The 25,416-nt window shown below is 50.8% G+C and overlaps 1 protein-coding gene across 1 annotated transcript; it reads left to right on the forward strand.

Annotated features, from left to right (window-relative positions):
* On the forward strand, positions 1-19,680 carry ENO1 (enolase 1). The gene is made up of 12 exons (XM_033228491.1): positions 1-724; positions 5,171-5,264; positions 7,479-7,574; positions 8,962-9,020; positions 11,710-11,779; positions 12,808-12,941; positions 13,551-13,773; positions 14,546-14,743; positions 15,922-16,123; positions 16,676-16,784; positions 17,075-17,133; positions 19,248-19,680. The coding sequence occupies exons 2-12, from the start codon at positions 5,180-5,182 to the stop codon at positions 19,315-19,317; spliced, it is 1,305 nt and encodes a 434-aa protein (XP_033084382.1). The 5' UTR covers positions 1-724; positions 5,171-5,179; the 3' UTR covers positions 19,318-19,680.
* The last annotated feature ends 5,736 nt before the right edge of the window (positions 19,681-25,416 follow it).

A 25,416-nucleotide genomic window follows, 5' to 3' on the forward strand; every position in this document is an offset into this window, starting at 1 on the left:
CGCAGGCGGCGCACGTGGCCCCGGAGGCGCACCGCTGCGGCCGGGCCCGCGACCCAACGCCAGAGTGGGGCCGAGGTGCGCAGCCTCTCAACGACTCGACGCCAACGGGGTCTCCCGGATCGCGGCGCAGGACAAGAGGGGCGGGGCAGGAGGGCCGGGGCAGGCGCGGGCCGCCAAAGTCGTCAGCAAGGTCGAGGGCCGGACGCGCAGCCCCGGAGGGACGCTGAGTGCGTGCGGGACTCGGAGTACGTGACGGAGCCCCGAGCTCTCATGCCCGCCACGCCGCCCCGGGCTCTCACCGGGGGCCCCGGCTCCGCACACCCCAGTTCGGCTTACAGGTCCTATCTGGGGCTAGAGTTTCGCTCGCACCACAACAGGGCCGCTGGGGAGTTGGGGCCCCCCAACTCCGCCCGCCTCACGTCCCCGGGTCGTCACCCCCCTTTCTCGGCTGCTGCAGCCACCGTAGTCCCGCCCCTTTCCGGGAGGTGAGGGCACGAGTGACGGCTCTCCCGACCAATGGCGAGGCGGCCCTGAGGAGGCGTGTCTGGAGGGCGGGAAGTGGGTGGGGCCCGCCTTAGCTGGGCAGGAAGTCGGCGTGCAGCGCGGACAGTAGGTGTGGGGATCCGGAGCACGCAGACCTCGCAGACCTCGCCGGCTTCACACTCACTTCGGTGTCTGCTGCACCCGCCGCTTCCTCTCCTAGGCCACGAGACCCAGCAGCTAGGTAATGATTAGGGAAGGGCTGAGCAACGGGCAGGCGGCGCAGGGCTTTTCTGGGCTTGCGGGGCTCTTTCCCCTCAGAGGGAGGCTGCGCGCCAGCGGGCCCGGCGTGGCGGGATCGGGGGCGCGTGCGAGCCGACTCCCTGGGTGGGAAGTGGCATCCCCGCTCACCCCGAGGCCCGGGACGGGGGCGCAATGCCAGGCGCACGTGCTGGGTCCCGATTTCTTTGGAGGGGAAAGTGCAGATCAACACGTGATTACGGACTGCGGGGCAGGATCACCGTCAGGGGAAGGTCGGGAGCTGCACACGCGAGCCGCTTAGCACAGCGGGAATTGGGAGTGGAAGTTGCTTTTCCATCCTAGCCAAGTGCAAGGTTTTTGGGATGGACGCAGACATAGCGGTGGTGCCCACTCAGGCCAGGCCCTCCCTAAAATGGAGGAGGGCGGCGAGAGAGGAGATGCCCACGAGGCTGCAACCCCCTCCCCCACCGGCAGCCCCCGCCTCTCGCCTGCACTCGCGGCCCGCGCTTCGGCCCAGTAAGCGGTGACTCATTTCGAGAAGTCACCTCTTCTTGAGGAATCTGCCGCAGAGCCGTTAGATCATTGGCAAGCCCTCCAGGCGACCTCGCCCAAGTTGGGCAAGAGCGGCTCCCCGGCTGGCCACCAAACGTCGGGCCCTGATCTGAGAAGGATTCCTTTTTTTTTTTTTTGGTCTTGTTGCCCAGGCTGGAGTGCAATGGCACAACCTCCGCCTCCTGGGTTCAAGCGATTCTCCTACCTCAGCCTCCCGAGTAGCTGGGATTACAGGCATACGCCACCACGCCCGGCCAATTTTGTGTATACACACTTTTTTTGTTTTAATTAGAGTCGGTGTTTCACCATGTTGGTCAGGCTGGTCTTGAACTCCCGACCTCAGGTATTCCGCCCGCCTCGGCCTCCCAAAGTGCTACGATTACAGGCGTGAGCCACCGCGCCCGGCCAAGAAGGATTTTTTTTTTTTTTTTTTTGAGACAGAGTCTCGCTCTCGCTCTGTCGCCCAGGCTGGAGTGCAGTGTCCGGATCTCGGCTCACTGCAAGCTCCGCCTCCCAGGTTTACGCCATTCTCCTGCCTCAGCCTCCCGTGTACCTGGGACTATAGGCGCCCGCCACCTCGCCGGGCTAGTTTTTTGTATTTTTAGTGGAGATGGGGTTTCATGTGTTAGCCAGGATGGTCTCGATCTCCTGACTTCGTGATCCGGCCGTCTCGGCCTCCCCAAGTGCTGGGATTACAGGCTTGAGCCACTGCACCGGCCAGAAGGATGTATTTTTTTTTTTTTTTTTTTTTTGAGACGGAGTCTTGCTCTGCCGCCCAGGCTGGAGTGCAGTGGCCGGCTCTCAGCTCACTGCAAGCTCCGCCTCCCGGGTTCACGCCATTCTCTGTCTCAGCCTCCCGAGTAGCTGGACTACAGGCGCCCGCCTCGTCACCCGGCTAGTTTTTTGTATTTTTTTTTTTTTTAGTAGAGACGGGGTTTCACCGTATTAGCCAGGATGGTCTCGATCTCCTGACCTTCGTGATCCACCCGTCTCGGCCTCCAAAGTGCTGGGATTACAGGCTTGAGCCACCACGCCCGGCCAAGGATGTATTTTAAGAAAGCTTCCTGTTCACTGTTCCCCTGCTCTGTGCGCTTCTCTGGGCGGTAGGGTCCGTTGCTTCACTTGCCTTTCGGGCCCACCCGGGCCCTGACTGCTGCGTTCATTTACTGTGTCCCTAATTCGGGGTTCCATCTAGGCAGCTAAAAAAGCTGTGCATGATCCGGGCGCGGTGGCTCACACCTGTAATCCCATCACTTTGGGATGCCGAAGTGGGCGCATCACCTGAGGTCTGGAGTTCGAGACCAGCCTGGCCAACGTGGTGAAACCCCGTCTCTACTAAAAATACAAAAATCGGCCGGGCGCGGTGGCTCACGCCTGTAATCCCAGCACTTTGGGAGGCCGAGGCGGGCGGATCACGAGGTCAGGAGATCGAGACCATCCTGGCTAACACCGTGAAACCCCATCTCTACAAAAAATGCAAAAAATTAGCTGGGCGTGGTGGTGTGCGCCTGTAGTCCCAGCTGCTTGGGAGGCTGAGGCAGGAGAATGGGAGGAGGAGCTTGCAGTGAGCTGAGATCCTGCCACTGCGCTGTATCCTGGGCGACAGAGCGAGACTGTCTCAAAAAAAAATCAGCCGGGCATAGTGGCAGGCGCCTGTAGTCCCTACTCAGGAGGCTGAGAGAGAAGAGTCGCTTGAACCCAGGAGGCTGAGGTTGCACTGAGCCCAGATGGCGTCATTGCATTCCAGCCTGGGCAAGAACAGCCAAACTCCGTCTCAAAAAATAAAAAAAAAAATCACTTACACTTTATTTTCACATCCCAAGACTTTTAAGTCTCTAAAATGAAAACAAAAATGCCGAGGTGCCCTAATAAAATTGCCTTTAAAAGTATGACTGAAATACACAAAGTATACCACAGTGGTGGCCTGGAGATGGGGCAGGGGAATATTAACTAGAAATGGCCTGAGATAACTTTTAGCAGTGATGGAAATGTCACTCGAGTATGTAATTTGCCAAAACGCAAAATTAACTTAAATATGTTAAACAAATTTGCCTTTTTGGAACCGAGTAGATAAAAACTAAGTACCTTTTTCTTGGCTAATGAATAAAACTCCATTGTTACGTAGACAACAAAGCCACAGAAGTGACTTCAGTAAATAATTTTGAAAGTTAAAAATCTTTGGCCGGGCGCGGTGGCTCAAGCCTGTAATCCCAGCACTTTGGGAGGCCGAGACGGGCGGATCACGAGGTCAGCAGATCGAGTCCATCCTGGCTAACACGGTGAAACCCCGTCTCTACTAAAAAAAAAATACAAAAAACTAGCCGGGCGAGGTGGCGGGCGCCTGTAGTCCCAGCTACGTGGGAGGCTGAGGCAGGAGAATGGCGTGAACCCAGGAGGCGGAGCTTGCAGTGAGCTGAGATCCGGCCACTGCACTCCAGCCTGGTGACAGAGCGAGACTCAGTCTCAAAAAAAAAAAAAAAAAAAAAAAAAAAAAAAAAAGAAAGTTAAAAATCTGCCATTTGCCGGCTCAGTACATTCCAGAGAAGATGTTGAAGGGGAGCCCCGCTAGATAATGGCTTTAAACACTAAGTTCGTCTCACCCACCTCAGTTCAATAAGTTGTTCAGTTAGTTTCTTTGGAGAGCGCCAAGGAAAAAAGTAAGAAAGGGTTTTTCTTTGAGGAATTGCTATTTGTTTTTCATTGCTGCAAATTCTTGTGGTTTTTTGTTTTGTTTTGTTTTTAAGGCGTTGTCAAAGGAAGCCCCTTCCCTTGAAGTATCCTGGTGTTCAAAGAATCTTTCCTCTATTTATAAATTATAAAACCCCCTTGGGAAGAAATTAGATGTCCTTATTGGCTGGTCCTGGTGGCTCACCCCTATAATCATCCTAGCATGCTTTGGGAGGCCGAGGCAGGGGAGGATCACTTGAACCCAGGAGTTTGACACCAATCTGGGCAACATAGTGAGACCCCCATCTCTTAAAAAAGTAATTAAAATAAAAGATGTTGTCATTAATGACATAACAATACTGAAGACCCAAATACTGTGAAATTGGAAAGTCCCAGGAAGTGGCAGTAGCCAAGATCGCATGGTCCAAGGATTTCATTGTTCCTGACTTCGAAACTCAGAATTTCTGATTATTAAATACCTACTAAATGAATATTCTGCCGCTACTTCAAATTTAATCTGAAGAATTATGTCCAAACTTAATTCGCTATTTTGTTTTAATTCTGCTGCAAGCCAGATTTTCCCCTCGTCCCTCAACCCTTTTTGGCCTCGCCCTAGGTGGTTTTGCTTGTGACCTTCATGTCTGTTCTTGGTAGGAACATTCCCATGCTAGGCCTCATTGTTCACTCATGACAGTAGTCAGTTTCAGACAGCTCCTTGGCTGCTCTGCATCCAGCAACACATTCATCTATTTGGATTTGATTCTCCCTGGGCACACACATTTGTGGGCTTTCTCTCCCTCTCTCTCTTTTTTTTTTTTTTTCCTCTTGCTTACAGAACAAGACCTCACTTGCTGCCGTTTAACCCATTTATGCCGGAGGTTGCAGATCTTTTTTGTGAAAAATCAGGCCTTGGCAATGACTTGAGCAGTCAGATAAAAATAACTCCCACACGCTTAGCGTTCCAGTAATGGAACACTAGGCATAAATAGGTTAAGGCCTTCCGGAGCTCGGCCCTAACTACTTACTTAGGAGAATTCCCACTGCTTTCCAGCGGGCTTTTTCCCCCACCCTAATCAACTTTCCTACATCCAGTATTTAGTCCAATGCTGATTGTTTGTAGTCCATGAACCTCAGAAGTGATTCCTTGAATGAGTAAGCAAATATAGCATTATGGCTTATGGAAAACATGAACTGTGTGTTTCTCCTACAGAAATTCAGCATGTCTATTCTCAAGGTCCATGCCAGGGAGATCTTTGACTCTCGTGGGAATCCCACTGTTGAAGTTGATCTCTTCACCTCAAAAGGTATGTGCCACCTTGGTTTCCAGAGTTCCTTCTACCACGCTTCATTTTACAAATTTTCTATAAATGCTGGAGCCTTAGGCAAAAAAAAAAAAAAAGTGTGTGTGTATATGTGTGTATATATATATATATATATATATATGAGCTTTTTTTGTATCCGCACATGCTAGTAGGTTGTGATTCCTGACTGTGAGGGTTGGGGGATTTTTAGGCATGGAGCCAGTGTCTTGCTGCTTCCTGGCTCTTTGTTTTTTGAGATGTCTTGCTCTGTCACCCAGGCTGGAGTGTGGTGGCATGATTTCAGCTCACTGCAACCTCCGCCTCCCGGGTTCAAGCAATTCTGTCTCAGCCTCCCAAGTAGCGGGGACTACAGGCGTGCACCACCACGCCCGGCTAATTTTTGCATTTTTGCTAGAGACTGGGGTTTCACCATAGTGGTCAGGCTGGTCTCGAACTCCTGACCCCGGGTGATCCGCCCGCTTCGGCCTCCTAAAGTGCTGGGATTATAGGCGTGAGCCACCACGTCTGGCCCTGCCAGCTTCTTGGCTTAAAACCACATAAGTTGACTCCTAAGTCAGTTGAGGTGATAGCTCACTGAAGTAAGGTGATACCATGAGGGAAAGAGATGAGGCGAGGGCCAGCAGGCGTGAATGTAGCACCCTTATCTCTGTGTCTAGAAATCACTCTTCAGCAAGGAACAAGGACAGTTTTTACCTGTGGGCTTTGGAATAGTGCAGAGGCTCTCATTTTTGCTTGGCTGCCAATCCCCATAGGAGGAGTTTTCTCGTGAAAAAATAACAGAATGGTGAAATTCCTTCTTTTAAGAAGAAAATCCAGTGCCTCTGTAGCCCTGTGTTACTTCCAGCACATGGCGCTATGGACAGAGTGGGTGAGGTTGGCTTCAGGCAGAATCACTCAGTGGTGCTAAACTCACAGAGTACTGCCAGTCGGAGCTGAGTCATCGTCTGTGAGTCACGGGCCTGGCAGTGGAACCCCAGCCCTTCCCTTCCCCTTGCACCTCCCCTACCCCTCAGGAAGAAAGGATCCTTGAGGCCCGACTTCATTGGGCAAAAGAATGCCCGTGTTCTGCCTTTGGCTGCTTGCTGTGTGGGCTCTCAAGCACAGTGGATTTTCTCCAGGACACACGCTTTATGGGGAATACTGAGGCTCTCACAGGATGCCGACAATTCCCTTCATCCAATAAGATTGGTTTGCTTAGTGAATGGGTGGGACTTCCTGCTTGGAAATTAATGAACTTTAAAGCAACAAAAGACCCCAGACGCTAGAAGATTGTTGGGAGGTGGACATTTTGAAATTGAAATGAATGGAACTTTCTTACATTTATTAAACTGTGCATTTTATTATCTTTATTCCTTCCCCCGGCATCCATCCTGTTTGCCAGTTTCCACTTGGGCATAGAACTCCCAAAATAGCATTTAGCATTGTCCAAACTGAAGCAAATGAGCTAGATACTCCTCCTGAACCAGTTAAATTCCCCTAATTTTATGCTTAACATCAATATAGTACCTTCCTGGATGTGATGGCTCATGCCTGTAAACCCAGCATTTTGGGAGACCGAGATGGGCAGATACCTAAGGTCAGGAGTTCAAGACCAGCCTGGCCAACATGGTGAAACGCTGTCTCTACTGAAAATACAAAAATTAGCTGGGCATGGTGGCATGCTCCTATAATCGCAGCTACTGGGGAGGCTGATGAAGGAGAATTGCTTGAACCCGGGAGATGGAGGTTGCAGTAAGCCGAGATCACCCCATGCACTCCAGCCTGGGGGATACAGCGAGACTCTCAAAAAAAAAAATACCAGAACATCTTCAGTTCCCTGTGTGGCTTGCGTTGGATTTCTCTTGGGCAGTGCTGCTGGGGTAATCCACAGGGCACCAACGCGAGCTTGTGAGATACACATATTTTCCTGGGTCGGAATCTACATTTTAACAAGACCCCCAGCTGGCATGTAGGCTCTGCTATAGAGCACTTTCCTTCTGCTAGAGGAATCAGTCATCTTTGCAGTAAAGTCTGCAGTACAGGATCATAAATATGTGGGAGGCACGAAGAACAGACCAGAGCGTTTAATTCACACAGTTGGTAGGAGGAAGAAACAGCTCCCTAATGACAAATGCATTTGTGGGCGGGAGGGGACTTGGGATTGTGCTGGAACTGGATTTCTGAATTGCTACTATGCCTTTTTTTCCTCTCATCCAGGTCTCTTCAGAGCTGCTGTGCCCAGTGGTGCTTCAACTGGTATCTATGAGGCCCTAGAGCTCCGGGACAATGATAAGACTCGCTATATGGGGAAGGGTAAGCCTTAGAACCCACAGCCTATGGCCTCCCTGCCTCCAGCCCCACTCCTGGCCTTGCCCAGTCCTGTCCTGCTCTCTGGGTGGGGCTTGCATTCGCAGGTTTATGGCAGGTCAACTCCTGTAACCCATGATGTTGATGGAAGCAGTGCACCACCATGTGGACAGGAAAGTTGGCGTGTGGATTACAGGGGTCCTGAGCCTGCATGCTCTGGGTCGAGAGTTTCAATGCTTGTTTCTATTGCAGTTTGTTCCCAGTCTGTGGAATACTCCTTCATGATTAGGACAGGAACCCAAGGATGAGAACAGGGCCTGTTAGCTAAAGAAAAGTTTCCCCATCTCCCAGGAGGGTTCTGTGGGCCCTGCAGATCATCCGCCTCTTCAAGGGCAGGAAAGTATCCAGGGAAGGTCTAGCCAATGGCTTACCCTTAATGGTGAGCTACAGATGTGTCATTTAGTCTGATTTTCCTGTTGACTGACTCACAGGAGCCCTGCTCTGTGGCAGAGGCAGCCTCTGGCTGTGTTCAAATTGACTTAGTGTGTGTGCAACACTGACCTTTCTAGAGATAGAACATGTGGCCAAATTACAGAAAAGCACATAGGGCTAGATCACACATTCTCAGTGGGGGACCCGGAAACTGCAGACAGGCTGCAGGGGAGGGGACAATGATGAAATCAGGTTGCCAAACACTGGGCTGGTGTCGCAGCGGTGGTGCTGGGTGTTCAGTCCCGCTTCAATGCTGTAAGAAGCAGTGTCCACACACAAACATGTTACCATGTCACCGTTGTTTAATGGCCTGTGTGGGGACTTACCCAGAGCAGGATGGTGCTGTGCCTTGGTGGTAATGAGTGCTCAGTAAGTCAGCATTTGTGGAAGATGTGGAAGATTGAACTCATGACCCCTAAATGCTCTCCTCTGCTTTCCTGTTCCCTTGCTGTCTCTCACTCGCAGTCCTTAATCACTGGTTCTCTTCTGAGTCTCTCTCATTTTTCCTTCTTCATCCTCCTCTGCTGGGCAGGCGTCTCCAGACCTGTTAAGTATATTAATGAGTTCCTGGCACCAGCCTTGTGCACTCAGGTAACTGATTGGACAGCCTTTAGTCTGCGGCTGGTGTTTCCAGTGCATGGTCTTGCAAACTAACCAGTCAGATCACTCTGAGCCAGCTGCTGTTTGTGTGGCTCTAACCCTCTGGGGTCCTAGGTAGGAGCACTCAGACTAGGCCGGAAAGTCCTCTGATTCTGGGGGGAAGGGGAGAGGGGTAAGAGGTCCCATGGAAGGTCCCTTGGTGGGCTTCCAGATCAGCCTTAACAGTGGCTCTCCTAGCAATGCTGCTCAAGCCTGGTTTTAAAATTAATGTCAAGTAATTTGATTTGATTGTTCCTTCTAGGTGTCTCAAAGGCTGTTGAGCACATCAATAAAACTATTGCGCCTGCCCTGGTTAGCAAGGTAGGACCTGCCTCCTGATAACTAATGTGTCTAATACCACCAGAGCGTCTCCCAATCCCAGGGGCTTTCCTGTTTATGGAAGAGCTTATTCTGAGAGCTACAGAAGCCGATTGGATTCCCTGTCATGCATGAGAACAATCCGTGCATGACGTAATTGTAACCTGCCTGCTGCCTCACAGCCCACTTCTGGGAGCAGATGGAATTGCATCAGAAGAGTGAGACACTTACAGCCCTGTGGTTTTCCCCCCTGCAACTCTCTGGACCTTTGGGAAAATTAGGATCCAGATTTTAAGAGTGCTTTCTCAGGGGTGTTTGTGGTAGTGTCCATGGTGACTAATTTCTCATGGACTTTGGAATTATTTACTATAATTCTACTGACTTTAGCAGTGGAGTTCCTTCCTGTTAAGTAAAATCATCCTGGAAACCTCAATATGTCAAACATAAAAGTAGAGCTGCTGGAGGTGAAGTGGGGCTGGGGACCTAGCAACCCACCCGGCTCAGCAGGTTTTTATTATCATTTACCCTCCCTTCGGCCCGTCCCTCCGTCATTCCTGTGGCACTCATCAGATGGGACTGGTTTGAAAAGCCCTGTCTAAAAATGCTCTGGGCGAGGTGCAGTGACTCACGCCTGTAATCCCAGCACTTTGGGAAGCTGAGGTGTGTGGATTACTTGAGGTCAGGAGTTGGAGACCAGTCTAGCCAACGTGGTGAAACCCCATCTCTACTATAAGTACAAAAATTAGCCCGATGTGGTGGCGCACACCTGTAGTCCCAGCTACTTGGGAGGCTGAGATATGAGAAACACTTGAAGCTGGGAGGCGGAGGTTGCAGTGAGCAGAGATTGTGCCACTGCACTGCAGCCTGGGCAACAGAGTGAGACTGTGTCTCAAAAAATAAAAATAACAAAACTCTCTAGGCCCAGTCCAAGCCCAGCCACAGCCTCCATCTGTTCTTGAATCTAGTCCCTCTGCTCCATGAATTCATTCTGTGCAGGGAAAAGGAGGAGCTCCTTTGTTGTCTCTGTCCCCCACTTGTTGGTTGAAGCCTGGGTTTTGTGGCACTCTAATTACTCCCTGCCTGATAGGCCCCCAGACAAAATTTCTCGTTAGTGTTTTGCCTGCAACACCCTCTGCCAGTCTCCTGGAAACCTCCACATATACTTTGTTCTCTGTCCCTTCATATCACACGATGAGCAGGACATCCCCCGACATTTTCTTCCCCCTAGGAGAAACATACCATACCAAACTACTGGTGAGAACTGGCCTCTGAGGCTGTGCCTGGGTAACTGCCCGCCTGTTCAGTGATGCCTTGACAAAGCTGCAAAAGTCACCAAGTTGCTAGCATAGCATGATGGGATCAAAGCTGATTTTCTTTGCGTATATATATATATATATATATTTTTTTTTTTTTTTTTTTTTTTTTTGAGAAGGAGTCTTGCTCTGCCACCCAGGCTGGAATGCAGTGGCCGGACCTCAGCTCACTGCAAGCTCCGCCTCCCGGGTTCACGCCATTCTCCTGCCTCAGCCTCCCGAGTAGCTGGGACTACAGGCGCCCGCCTCGTCGCCCGGCTAGTTTTTTGTATTTTTAAGTAGAGACAGGGTTTCACCGTATCAGCCAGGATGGTCTCAATCTCCTGACCTCGTGATTCGCCCGTCTCGGCCTCCCAAAGTGCTGGGATTACAGGCTTGAGCCACCGCGCCCGGCCCTTTGCATATTTTTTTATACCAAGAATATTATAGATAAAAATAATGCCTTGTTAATATATTAGTAAGTTTAAAATGGAATGCTGATTTTTGGTTGGGTGCAGTGGCTAACGCCTGTAATCCCAACACTTTAGATGGGCAGATTCCTTGAGACCAGGAGTTTGAGACCAGCCTGGGCAACATGGCGAAGCCCATCTCTGCAAAAAAAAAAAAAAACAAAACTTAGGCAGGCATGGTCGTACATGCCTATAGTCCCAGCTGAGGTTGCAGGATCATTTGAGCCCAGGAGGTGGAGGTTGCAGTGAGCTGAGATGGTGACACTGCATTCCTGCCTAGGCAACAGAGCCAGACTGTCTCAAAAAATTTTTTAAAAACATTAAAAAGTAATGCTGGTTTTTATTGGATTACTTTGAGCCAGTTCTTAGTACATCAGTTTTGTTACTTTAACTCATTTTGATCCATTATTAGACACTTTGCTAAGTGATTTCAGACTACCTGCAGAAATCATGCCTCCCATCAGAGGATGGAGATTTGCAGTCTTTGAGGTTAGCCAAGAGTGAGTAGCAGAGTCCAGCTTTCAAGGGCTCAGCCTGCTTGAGTGAACAATGAGCTTTCCTTTATTTATTGCCCATGAAAGCCATGTTCCTTTGCAGCAGTGGTTTACATAGCACATACCTGACAATTCTCTTGGGTGTAAAGTTACTTTGGACTCCCTGGGTAGACCGTTACCTTTGTGACACAAGCATGTCTGAGAGCGTCCATCTCTTGTTTCGTTGTTGGGTGAATGAAACACCAGCAAAGCAAGCAGAAGGCAGCTTTTTGTCTCCCCATTGATTTTTGGCCTCCACTTTTTTTGCTTATAAAACAAAACATCACAGAATTGATTTTTATTTTACGTAGTTCCAAAGTCAGATTCCATGGTAGGGGAGCAAATGCTGTGCAGATAAGAGTGACACCAACCCCTCATTCTCCCCTCTCCCTCTTAGAAACTGAACGTCACAGAACAAGAGAAGATTGACAAACTGATGATCGAGATGGATGGAACAGAAAATAAATGTGAGTGGCCCGAGGAGGCATCTTTACTGGGGAAGATCATGAAGTCTCCTGAAGACTAACAACTTTCAGGAAGAGGTCCATGATCTTAGTGATGAGCTAAATGAGCCTGTGGTCTCCTCCCATTTCTTTGCGTCACTCTTAAAGAAATCACACTTTTGGCCGGGCACGGTGGCTCACACCTGTAATCCCAGCACTTTGGGAGGCCGAGGGGGGCAGGAGATGGAGACCATCCTGACTAACATGTGAAACCGTGTCTCCACTAAAAATACAACAGGCCGGGCGTGGTGGCTCAAGCCTGTAATCCCAGCACTTTGGGAGGCCGAGACAGGTGGATCACGAGGTCAGGAGATCGAGACCATCCTGGCTAACATGGTGAAACCCTGTCTCTACTAAAAAATACAAAAAAAAAAACTAGCCAGGCGAGGTGGTGGGCGCCTGTACTCCCAGCTACTCGGGAGGCTGAGGCAGGAGAAGGGCGTAAACCCGGGAGACGGAGCTTGCAGTGAGCTGAGATCCGGCCACTGCACTCCAGCCTGGGCAACAGAGCAAGACTCCGTCTCAAAAAAAAACACAACAGATTACTCAGGCCTTGTGGCCTCGTGGTGGGCGCCTGTAGTCCCAGCTACTCGGGAGGCTGAGGCAGGAGAATGGCATGAATGGGGGAGACGAGATCGCGCAAGTGCACTCCAGCCTGGGCAACAGAGCGAGACTCCATCTCCAGCAACAAAAAAGAGAAATCACACTTGAGTATCAGGAGCAAAACCAGGTGATAATAGCCTGTCAGTTCGGTTACTCAGAACAGCTTTGCTCCTTATAATGAATTCAGCAATTCCTACAGTTGGCCAGAGCTGGGCTCTGTCTTAGAGGGGAAAAGCAGTGGTGAGTCCACAGGGAATGCTATTTGCATTTCTAGTAACAGTGTGATGGGGGAGGAGATGGCACAGAATGCAACCCTAGGGACAGTACAGCAGGAGAAAAGCTAGTGAGTCAGAAATGACTTCATTCCACTCGGTTCTCTTCTGTTCTAGCTAAGTTTGGTGCGAACGCCATTCTGGGGGTGTCCCTCGCCGTCTGCAAAGCTGGTGCTGTTGAGAAGGGGGTCCCCCTGTACCGCCACATTGCTGACTTGGCTGGCAACTCCGAAGTCATCCTGCCAGTCCCGGTGAGTGGTTTGTTGGAACTTCCCAAGCAAGGAGTTGGGGGTTTCAGCTTGCTGTTGGGGACCCAAGACCTCCTATGCTTGATCTCTTAACACATGTGACTCTCCCAGCACAGCTCTGCCCCTTGTTAGCGTGACCTTGAGCAGGTAATTGAACTTGCCTGTGCCCCAGGTCCTTTATTTGCAGTGGAGGCTCGGGTAGGAAATGACGGCAGTACTTTCTTTGCTAGGCTGTGAGCATTAGCTGACATAGTCACTAGTGTTTCTCCTGATGATCATGAATTTGCAGTTATCAAAATAGACCTGGTATGAACTGGTTGCAGTAGTGCACACCTGTAGTCCCAGCTAATCAAGAGGCTGGCGCAGGAGGATCCCTTGAGCCCAAGAGTTTGAGACCAGCCTGGGCAAGACCATTATAATCAGATCCTGTCTCTAAAAACATGAGTCAGAGACCTGGTGAGCATTTCATGGCCACCCTGACCCCACTGATGCTCCTCAAGGAGCAAGTCTTGGGCTCATCTGTGAGCTAGATGGGGATGGTAGGACCGGAGGGGCCTGCTGCCCTGTAGGGCTCTCTGGGGCCGGTTCCATGCTTCTCTGTTCTCTCCCCAGGCTTTCAATGTCATCAATGGCGGTTCTCATGCTGGTAACAAGCTGGCCATGCAGGAGTTCATGATCCTCCCAGTTGGTGCAGCAAACTTCAGGGAAGCCATGCGCATTGGAGCAGAGGTTTACCACAACCTGAAGAATGTCATCAAGGAGAAATACGGGAAAGATGCCACCAATGTGGGGGATGAAGGCGGGTTTGCTCCCAACATCCTAGAGAATAAAGAAGGTAAAGGCGCTGGGGAATCCCCACCCACCCACCCAGCCCTGCAGCACCGACTCCTGCTGTGGAGGGCTTGTCCACACCTGCCTCTGTGGAAAAGGTATTCATTCCACCTGTAGTTGGTAAAGATCAAGACCCTTCAAACAGGGTTTTAAGGAGGGAAAGGGGAGCTTCATTTGATTTTACTTATTTATTTCTTTTTTTGAGACGGAGTCTCTGTCGCCCAGGCTGGAGTGCAGTGGCACAATCTCGGCTCACTGCAACTTCTGCCTCCTGGGCTCAAGCAATACCTAATAGCTTGGGGAGCCACTTGTCTGTCCATCTGTCCTGCTGGCAGGGCATCTTAGCAGACCCTGAGCCTGAACTCTCAATGGCACAGCCTGGCAGGAGGATCCTGCCACCCAGGGCTGCCTCCACTGGTCTTTTTCTTGGATCCCACTTCAGCTCTATTTAAGGCCTGTGCCTTGGGACAGCTGATCTCAGCTGGTTACTGTAACTGTATCTTGGCCAGGACAGCTGTTCCTGGGCACTAAATTTGGGAGCATTTGTCAGGGAGAAAGGCTGCTTTCTTGGAAGCTGTGCTGAATTTCCCGTTTAGTATACACCGGGAGCTCTGGCCCATGGCTTCTTGCCCCAAAGCAGAAAAAAGTAACTGACGTTATTGAAACTACTGGTTGGGGCCTGAACACCTCTTGACCTTTGTGTTACAGTCCATGTGTAACAGCTGTTGAAGGGAACCTACCTGTTTTCCAAACCTGTTGCCACCATCTCTTCCCAGGCCTGGAGCTGCTGAAGACTGCTATTGGGAAAGCTGGCTACACCGATAAGGTGGTCATTGGCATGGACGTAGCGGCCTCCGAGTTCTTCAGATCTGGGAAGTATGACCTGGACTTCAAGTCTCCCGATGACCCCAGCAGGTACATCTCACCTGATGAGCTGGCTGACCTGTACAAGTCCTTCATCAAGGACTACCCAGGTGTGTGTTCCCGGAGTGCCATCTTCCTTTCCTGCCACTGACCTGCAGCATGGCAGCTGGAGCATCTGGCTGGCTGGGGATGGGGAGGGGGTGTCTGAACCTCTGGCTCCCGTCGGGGATTCGTCAGGGGGCTTCCCCCCAGTTATACGTACACAGGGCTTCACAGAGGTTCTTGTGTAGCTGAGGAGCTCGGGTGCCAGCAGCGACATTGCATTATAAGTCGTTCATGGTATGATTATCTCCCGTCTCTGTCTCAGGAGCAGATGCGGTCTGTGCTCCATTAGACAGGCGAGGGAACCAAGCCTTCAGAATCAGGACAGCCACTTGTTACTGAGATGTATTATGCTTCCTGTGAGCTGGGAATATTCATTTTAGGCTCTGTGTGTACACAGGATAGGAACTGTGGGTTCTACGGGAGAGGAAACTGATGGGCTGGTTGAATAATCTGCCCGAGAGCACACAGCAAATAGTGGGGCAAGAATTCAGACCAGGAAATCTGACTGCAGAGTCTGTGCATTTAACCACTACCCTAAACAACTTAGTCAAGGTTCAGCCAAGACCCAAACTCAGGTCTTCTCACTTCTGAGTCTGTGGCTCCATTCTGATTTTCAGTGGCACTAAACTCAAACCACCCTAGACAAATAAGTGTCCTCTTCTTATAGGTCTTTAAAAGTTTCTTTGAGACGGGGCATATGGTGGCTTACGCCTGGAATCCCAGCGCTTGGAGAGACTGAAACGGCATCACTTGAGTTTGAGATCAGCCTAGGGAATATAGCAAGACTCCATTTCTGCAAAAAAATTAAAATCAGTGGCTGGGTGGGTGGGAAACCCTTGTCGTCCCAGCGACTCAGGAGGCTGAGGTGGGAGAATCATTTGATCCTGGGATTTCGCAGCTGCAGTTACCTGTGATTTGCACCTCGGCACTCAAGCCTGGGTGACAGTGAGATTTTTTGTTTTAGATCTATTGACCCAGGATTGTGGGTGACTTGTCCCCTGCTGCAGGAGTAGGTTGGTGGAGCACATTGTTTCAAGGATCAGTTGGGGAGCCATCCCTGTCCTATAATTTTGGGCAGTGTGAGGCCAGGCGAGCAGCAGGTCCGGGGGGAAGCAAGGCTGGGCATTGCAGAGGAGCACACTGGGAGGATCACACTGATGAGGCGTATCCCTCCTTTCCTTAGTGGTGTCTATCGAAGATCCCTTTGACCAGGATGACTGGGGAGCTTGGCAGAAGTTCACGGCCAGTGCAGGAATCCAGGTAGTTGGGGATGATCTCACAGTGACCAACCCAAAGAGGATTGCCAAGGCCGTGAACGAGAAGTCCTGCAACTGCCTCCTGCTCAAAGTCAACCAGATTGGCTCCGTGACCGAGTCCCTTCAGGCGTAAGTGTCTTCCCAGGCAAGCAGCTTTCCTGCAGCTACGGCTTGTGAATCAGAAAAGGGCCCTTATGTTCTGTTGATGGGGAATCCTGCTGGCCAGAATGTAGGACACCTTGGAATTTTAACAGGTTTTGTGTTTGAACTCGGGAGCCTTTTAAATCACAGGCCCAAAATGTTGGACCTGTAATCCCAACGTTTTGGGAGGCCAAGGCAGGAGGATCACTTGAGCTCAGGAGCTCAAGACCAGCCTGGGCAACATAGCAAGCAGATGTATTCTGTGAAGAGCTCAGTCAGAGAACACTAGTCTTTCTCCCATCAAGGGAGGCTGAACCCAGTGTTTCAACTATGAAGAGGGCTAAGAAGGTCCTGGGGGTGGAAGAGTTCAGAGGAGGGTGAGGGTTGTCCTCTGTGCTCTTGGCAGAGCCCAGGCATGGAGAGCCTTAGCCATTAACAGCCCCTTCACTGCTCTCCTACTGGCACCAAGAGGTAATGGCGTTGGGGTTTGTGGCACCAGAAAATGGGGTCATGCCATCCGGGTTGTCTCTTGGCTTCCAGGTGCAAGTTGGCCCAGGCCAATGGTTGGGGTGTCATGGTGTCTCATCGTTCTGGGGAGACTGAAGATACCTTCATCGCCGACCTGGTTGTGGGGCTGTGCACTGGTCAGGTAAGAATGAGCGTCTCCTCCTTTCTTCTCTCTGACCTCAACTTCCTGGAAGACCCAAAACCAGTGAAGCTCCTTGTCTGTCCCCGTTTTGCTCATGTCCCCTGAGTTGCTGCCCTGGTTTCTGAGCCTGAACAGAATGGGGGCATGAGGGCCCTGCTTGTATGTTGTAGCCCCCCCTTTCCTAGGCTCAGATCCTCTAGAAATTCTCTCTCTGACGTCACACCCTCTCCCTGCCAGAAATGCCTGCAAAGCCTGTTCACTATAAGCAAACGGCCTTTCTTTTCTCCTAGATCAAGACTGGTGCCCCGTGCCGATCTGAGCGCTTGGCCAAGTACAACCAGCTCCTCAGGTAAGGAGGGCTCTGGAGAACAAGGGGCCTGTGGTTTACCAGCTGGGGCTGCACTCAGTGTAGGCACTGCCCTCCCCCAGGAGCTCCTGGCTCTGGGAACGGGTACAGGGCAGGTGCACCGTGCAGACAGCCAGGCCCTGAGCAGGCTTAGGTCAGGGCAGAGTTAGGCCTAGACCCCACCCCTGCAGTGCCATCAGAGGCAGAAACCTGCTCCGCACAGTGCTGCCCTCTTCCCATAAGAGAGAATGGGACCCCCTTTGACAGCTGATCCACGACTTTCTTTTTTTTTTTTCTGCAAGCTCCGCCCCCCCCCCCCCCGGGTTCACGCCATTCTCCCGCCTCAGCCTCCCGAGTAGCTGGGACTACAGGCATCCGCCACCTCACCCGGCTAATTTTCTTATATTTTTAGTAGAGATGGGGTTTCACCATGTTAGCCAGGATGGTCTCGATCTCCTGACCTCATGATCCGCCCACCTCGGCCTCCCAAAGTGCTGGGATTACAGGCGTGAGCCACCGCGCCTGGCCCCATGACTTTCTTAGAGCTTTCAGAGAGCCTCTTCATGATCTGTTTCAGCACATTTAACCCGTTTGTGGATATGGAGCCAGGGCTCGGAGAGAGGAGGAAAAAGTCAAAGGGCATATGGCTGGGTTTCCACTTCTCAGCGCTGTGGGGCTGTTCTGGTCTCCCTTTCCTGTCCGTGTCCTTGGGAAGCCCCTGAACACCAGGAGACTTGTCCCCCCGTCCCCCCGCCACCCGCTTTTTGTTTTTGTTTTTTTGAGATGAGGTCTCGCTCTGTTGCCTAGGCTGGGGTGCAATGGCGCGACCTTGGCTCACTGCAGCCTCCGCTTCCCATGTTCAAGCAATTCTCCCACCTCAGCCTCCCAAGTAGCTGCAATTACAGGCATACCACCACACCCGGCTAATTTTTGTATTTTTAGTAGAGATGGGACTTCACCACGTTGGCCAGGCTGGTCCCGAACTCCTGACCTTGGGTGATCCGCCCATTTCAGCCTCCCAAAGTGCTGGGATTACAGGCATGAGCCACTGTGCTCAGCCAATAATATACCACTCCCCCACTGACTCAGGCACCACTGGGATACGAACCCCCTTTTTAGTTATTTTCTGGACTTGTAGGGAAACAGAACACCCATTTCCTAAGTTCTCCCCTATTACCCCTTCATTAAAACTGTATCCTGGAAATTTTCTTTTCTTTTCTTCTTTTTTTTTTTTTTTTTTTTTTGAGGTGGAGTCTCGCTCTGTCACCCGGACTGGAGTGCAGTGACCGGATCTCAGCTCGCTGCAAGCTCCGCCTCCCGGGTTTATGCCATTCTCCTGCCTCAGCCTCCCGAGTAGCTGGGACTTCAGGCGCCCGCCACCTCGCCCAGCTAGTTGTTTTTGTATTTTTTAGTAGAGACGGGGTTTCACCGTGTTAGCCAGGATGGTCTCGATCTCCTGACCTCGTGATCCACCCATCTCGGCCTCCCAAAGTGCTGGGATTACAGGCTTGAGCCACCGCGCCCGGCCATGGAAATTTTCATACACACACAAAGAAGCAGGTGAACAGTAGACACAGGGCTTTTTTGTTATTTTGTTTGTTTGAGACAGGGTCTTGCCATGTCACTCAGGCTGGAGTGCAGTGGGGCAGTCATAGCTCAAACTCCCATTCTTTTTCTGCTGGGGAATTTTATTTATTTTTGTTTTTTTGAGACGGATCTCGCTGTGTCGCCAGGCTGGAGTGCAGAGGTGCAATCTTGGCTCACTGCAACCTCTGCCTCCCAGGTTCAAGCAGTTCTCCTGTCTGAGCCTCCGAAGTAGCTGGGATTACAGGTGCCCACCACCATGCCTGGCTAATCTTTTTTGAATTTTTAGTGGAGACGGGGTTTCACCATATTGGTCAGGCTGACCACAGGTTATCCTCCCACCTTGGCCTCCCAAATCTGGCTTCTCAGAGAAGCACAAGTTTAGAGGGTTTAAAGAAGGTGGACAAATTCTGTATTCTCAACTTCCCAGGAGTGGGGCTGTGTCTGACCACATCTAGGATGGGAAAACTTACAACTTGAGGTCTGACTTTTCTTTTTTTCCTCCCCATCTTTTTATCTTTCTCCTTCCCAAGAATTGAAGAGGAGCTGGGCAGCAAGGCTAAGTTTGCCGGCAGGAACTTCAGAAACCCCCTGGCCAAGTAAGCTGTGGGCAGGCAAGCCCTTTGGTCACCTGTTGGCTAAATAGACCCCTCCCCCTGTGTCAGCTTGGGCAGCTCGAGGCCCCGACCAACGCTTGCAGGGGTCCCTGCTAGTTAGCGCCCCTCACCCACCGCCGTGGAGTCCGTGCCGCTTCCGTAGAACTTCTACAGAACCAAGCTCCCCAGAGCCCTGTTTGGCAGCTCTAGCTTTGCTGTCGTGTAATTGGCCCAAATCACTGTTCTTCTCGCCTTACTTTCCACCCAGTGTCTGGAGTCATGTGAGCCTCGTGTCATCTCCGGGGTGGCCACAGGCAAGATGCCCGGTGGTTTTGTGCTTAAAATAAAAAGCCTCAGTGACCCATGAGAATACTCCGTGTGCCTGTGTATGTTTGGAACAATCTGGGTCTGTCCTTAATGTTCAGGGGGCCTGGCGAAAGGGTGTTGGCCTTTGAGAACTAAGGTTTGGTGTCGTAACAGCAAGGGATGAGGATCCATTGAGGACATTTTCCTGGGTCCTTGGGAAGGGAACTAGAGGCAAAGGCAAGAAAAGTGACATACACGGTCCCTCTAGGGTAGTGGGGTCACAACAGGGAGCCTAAGCTGGGAGGCAGAGCGAGACACCTTGTTTGGAAGAAACTTCAAATGCAGGCCTATTTGTAGATTATCTTAAGGATGGTAGCTGCTAGGTTACACAGCCATATTCTTCAGACCAGAAAGACTCCAGGGTAAAGGTGACCATCCTGGGAAGAGCTGGCATAGGGTCTCTTCCTGGGGAAAGCAGGTGAAAGAAGGATTAAAAGGGAACTCTGGGCAGGAAGGTAGAAGGGCATCGAGAAGACCCCAGGACCCGATTTGAATGAGTGAATTCCACTCCTCGGTTTCTCGAGCTTCCGGTTTCAGGTGCTCCGAAGCTGTCATTTGTAGCTGGTGGCACTGCATTGGATTATGCAGATGGAAAACTTGCATGTTGGAGAAAGTACTGTTCTAGGGTAATGCTGAACACAGGGTGTGAAGAATATGTTTATTTAAAAGTGAGAGATGAAGCCAGGTGTGGTGGCTGGCTCATGCCTATAATCCCAGCACTTTGGGAGGCCAGGGCAGACGGATCTCCTGAGGTCAGAAGTTAAGATCAGCCTGGCCAATATGGCAAAGCCCCGCCTGTACTAAAAATACAAAAATGAGGCTGGGTGCAGTGGCTCGCGTCTGTAATCCCAGCACTTTGGGAGACTGAAGCTGCTGGATCACAAGGTCAGGAGTTCGAGACCAGCCTGGCCAATATGGTGAAACCCTGTCTCTACTGAAAATACAAAAATTAGCCAGGCGTGGTGGCAGACGCCTGTGGTCCCATTTACTCAGGAGGCTGAGGCAGGAGAATCACTTGAACCCGGGAGGTGGCGGTTGCCGTGAGCCGAGACTGCGCCACTGCACTCCAGCCTGGGTGACAGAGCAAGACTCCGTTTCAAAAGAAAATTAAAAATTAGCCGGGTGCGGTGGCAGGCGCCTGTAATTCTAGCTACTCAGGAGGCTGACACATGAGAATCGCTTGAACCTAGGACATGGAGGTTGCAGTGAGCCGAGATCACGCCACTGCACTTCACCCTGGACAACAGAGTGAGACTCCATCTCAAAAAAATAAAAATAAAAGAGATGAGAAACTGGTTGCCATCTGCACCTTGAGGAGGTCTCATATTCTATTACTTGATTTTTCTCCTTAGAAGTATCTTAAGTTGCGCGTTCCAATGCACAGTCAGGGATCTGGGGAGCCCTCTTGTGGACATTCTTGTTCATTGTTTATCTCAGGATTTAACCTGAGAAGCAGAACCAGTAAGGAGAGGTACGGATATTAAGAATTGGTGGCCTGGTGCAGTGAGTGGTTCATGCCTGTAATCCCAACACCTGGGGCGGCTGAGGCAGGAGGATCACTTGAGCTCAGGAGTTCAAGACTGGCCATGTGCAACATGGCGAGACCCTGACTCTTCAAAAAATAGAAAAGTTAGCCGGGCATGTCGGCGTGGTCCCAGCTACTCAGAAGGCTGAGGCCAGAGGATTGCTTGAGCCCAGGAGGTCAAGGCTGCAGTGAGCCCAAATCGCACCACTGCACTCCAGTCTGGGTGACAGAGTGAGAGCCTTTCTCAAAAATAACTGGCTTCTGTGGTTGTGGAGCCTGGGTAAGCGTGTCTGACAGTCACAGGGCTGCCCGTTGGGAAGGGGCGATGGCCAGCAGCAGCTGGAACTCAGGGGCTTGGGTAAAGGTACCATTTCACAGGTGAAATTTCTCTCTTGAAACCTCGGCTTTGAAGACCACCTCACTGGCCGGGCGCAGTGGCTCACACCTGTAACCTCAGCACTTTGCGAAGCCGAGGTGGGTGGATCACCTGAGGTCAGGAGGTTGTGACCAGCCTGGCCAAGATGGCGAAACACAGTCTCTACTAAAAATACCAGAAAAATTAGCCAGGAGTAGTGTGTGCCTGTGGTCCTAGCTACCTGGGAGGCTGAGATAGGAGAATTGCTTGAACCCGGGAGGTGGAGGTTGCAGAAAGCTGAGATTGCGCCACTGCACTCCAGCCTGGCTGATGGAGTGAGACTGTCAAAAAAATAAAAAACACCTCGTTTATGGAGTTGGGCAGATCTAGAGTAATTAGGATAATTCCTCAGCATCTACTTATTAGTAACTTTAATTGCCTCTGCAACATAGCTTCACAGTAATACCTAGATTAGTATTTGATTGAATAACTGGTGACTTGTCAAATTGACATATGAAAGCCATCATGGTTCCCCCCTTGTCAGCTCTACACCCATACACATTTCCTTAAACTATACTTAATCTCCAGATAATGACAGTAACAAAGTCATTCTCCTGCCTAACTTAATGCAGTCATCCCACATAAAACCCCAGATAATAACCCGGTCCGGGTTTGCATGACCAGTATCTGAGAACTGATCCTGGAGGGAAGTAAATCATGGAACTGGGTCTGACAGTTACTGGCATGTTCTACATCTTGTTTATCTCAACTCGAAGGCATCAAGTTAGCATGAGTATTTTTCAGTTTGGTTTAATGTCAACATTTCCTGACTGTGAGGTAAACCTCATTTATTACTCTTGAGGTTAGATGGCAAACACAGGTAGACAGGATCCCTTCCAGTCAGCACCACCCTGAAAGGAGGCTGCTGGACTGGGGTTGGAGCTATTTCCATTGCAGGCTGGACTGAGCGGTTTACCACATTGACCCTGGAGACACAGGGGCCCCAAATAAGGAAAGCCAACTGTGACTAAACTTCCTGACCCAGCAGAAACTAAGCACATTCCTGATGCTGACTGGCAGATAGGAGCCGAGCAGAAGTGCAGGCCTCTGGGTCCTTTCCTGTGGAGCCTGTCTGAAGCAGGACAGGCAACATGAATACGTTTCGAGAAAGCCATTCTCAGTGAAACATTTAAGATAGGTCTGGAGTTAGCCTGGGCTGAAAAAAAAAAAAAACGATTTATATATATAGTTCGGTTTTGTTTTGTTTTTTCTGAGACAGCATCTCACTCTGTCATCCAGGCTGGAGTACAGTGGCATGATCTCAGCTCACAAACCTCCACCTCCCGGATTCAAGTGATTCCCTTGCCTCAGCCTCCAGAGTAGCTGGGATTACAGGCGTGCACCACCACGCCCAGCTAATTTTTGTATTTTTAGTAGAGACGGGGTTTCACCATGTTGGCCAGGCTGGTCTTGAACTTCCGACCTCAGGTGATCTGCCCGCCTTGGTCTCCCAAAGTGCTGGGATTACAGGTGTGAGCCACTGCACCCAGCTGAAAATAATAGTAAAAAAGTAGCTGGGCATGGTGACATGGCTCCTGTAGTCTCAGCTACTCAGGAGGCTGAGGTGGAGGGACTGCTTGAGCCCAGGAGTTGGGAACTGTGATCACTCCAGCCTGGGCAGCAAAGCGAGACCCTGTCTTCAAAAAAAAGGTAAATTGAAAGTTTAAAGCAATGATTCTGAAACGTGGTCACATTAGAATCACCTGGGAGGCTTCTGAAGCTTCTTTTTTTTTTTTTGAAACGGAGTCTCGCTCTGTGGCCCGGGCTGGAGTGCAGTGGCCGGATCTCAGCTCACTGCAAGCTCTGCCTCCCGGGTTCACGCCATTCTCCTGCCTCAGCCTCCGGAGTAGCTGGGACTACAGGCGCCCGCCACCTCGCCCGGCTAGTTTTTTGTAGTATTTAGTAGAGACGGGGTTTCACCATGTTAGCCAGGATGGTCTCAGTCTCCTGACCTCGTGATCCGCCCACCTCGGCCTCCCAAAGTGCTGGGATTACAGGCTTGAGCCACCGCGCCCGGCCCTGAAGCTTCTATATCAGGACTCGCGCCAGGTCAATTAAGTCAGAACCTCCGGGTGGAACCCAAAGCATCAGTATTTTTTAAAGAACCCCCAGCTGACTCCAGTGTGCAGGCAGACTTGAGAACCACTGGTGTAACAAGTAAATGAATTTCAGAGGTGGTGATAACCAGGCAGGGCTAGAATGCCAAGCTTTCAAGGACACAATGAGAGGCAGCCAGGCTTTCCCCGAAAAGCCCAAAGTCCTGGTAATTTTCATTTGAATGAATGCAGCCGAGGCAGGAAGGTGGCCTCTGAATGCCACCAACAGAGTCCACGGGGCTGTTGTAGGAGCCTGCTTCTTAGCAATGTGTTCCATACTAGGGCCTGTAGATGCATCCACACCAGCTGTCCCCGAAGCAGCGGGTTCCCAGCAGCCGCTCCCGGATAGCAGCCACAGTGCAGGCAGCAGTGTCAGAGAACACAGAGCCAGGCTATGTGACTCTGGATTCTGGCTTTTCCCCCAACTGTGCTTCAGTTTCTTCAGCCATAAAAGGGGGCTAAAAACACAACAGTACGACCACTCAAGGATGAGCACACCTAGTACTATAAATGATCACACTAACTCGGGCTCCCATGCGGAATAAAACGATTCAGCTGAACAATCAGGTGCCGATAGATAAGAAGAGGTGCAGGACATAAGGAAAGGGGAGGAAGGTGTTTCAGCCTGTAATCCCAGCACTTTGGGAGGCTGAGACGGGTGGATCACTTGAGGCCAGGAATTCGAGACCAGCCTGGCCAACATGGCGAAACCCCATCTTTACTAGAAGTATAAAAATTAGATGAGTGTGGTGGCGGGCGCCTGTAATCCTAGCTACTTAGGAGGCTGAGGCCCGAGAATCACGTGAACCTGGGAAGTGGAGGTTGCAGTGAGCCAAGATTGTGCCATTGCACTCCAGCCCGGGTGATAGAGTGAGACCCTGACTCAAAAAAAAAAAAACAAAAAAAACCTTGTAAATTGATTCTAGGTTCCAGCACTTCTCCTTGGGCTTCTGTGAGTTTCCCATTCCCAATTCCCTTTTCTGTTTAATTAACTTTATTGAGGTATCATTGACATTCAGTAACAGATGTCCATTTGAAGTGTATGGTGTGTGTATTAGTCTGTTTTCATACTGCTATAAAGAACTGCCCAAGACTGGGTAACTTATAAAGGAAAGAAGTTTAATTGGCTCAGTTTAGCATGGCTGGGGAGGCCTCAGGAAACTTACAATCATGGTGGAGGGCAAAGGGCACAGCCACCTTCTTCACACGGTGGCAGGAAGGAGAAGTGCTGAGCAAAGGGGGAGGAGCCTCTTATAAAACCATCAGATCTCGCTGGGCGCGGTGGCTCACGCCTGTAATTCCACCACTTTGGGAGGCCGAGGTGGGCGGATCACCGGAGATCAGGAATTCAAGACCACCCTGACCAACATGGTGAAACCCCATCTCTACTAAAAAGTTAGCCAGGCGTGGTGGCAGGTGCCTGTAATCCCAGCTACTCGGGAGGCTGAGGCAGGAGAATTGCTTTAACCAAGGAGGTGGAGGCTGCAGTGAGCCGAGATCGTGCCATTGCACTCCAGCCTGGGCGACACAGCAAGACTCCATCTCAAAAATAATAATAGTAAGTAAAAATTTTAAACACCATCAGATCTTGTGAGAACTCACTCTCACGAGAACAGCATGAGGGAAACTGGCTCCATGATTAATTACCTCCACCTGGTCTCTCCCTCGGCACGTGGGGATTATGAGAATTATGATGAGATTTGG

Source organism: Trachypithecus francoisi, unplaced genomic scaffold (assembly GCF_009764315.1).
Source record: "Trachypithecus francoisi isolate TF-2019V2 unplaced genomic scaffold, Tfra_2.0 Lachesis_group12, whole genome shotgun sequence".
Classification (NCBI taxonomy): Eukaryota; Metazoa; Chordata; class Mammalia; order Primates; family Cercopithecidae; genus Trachypithecus; species Trachypithecus francoisi.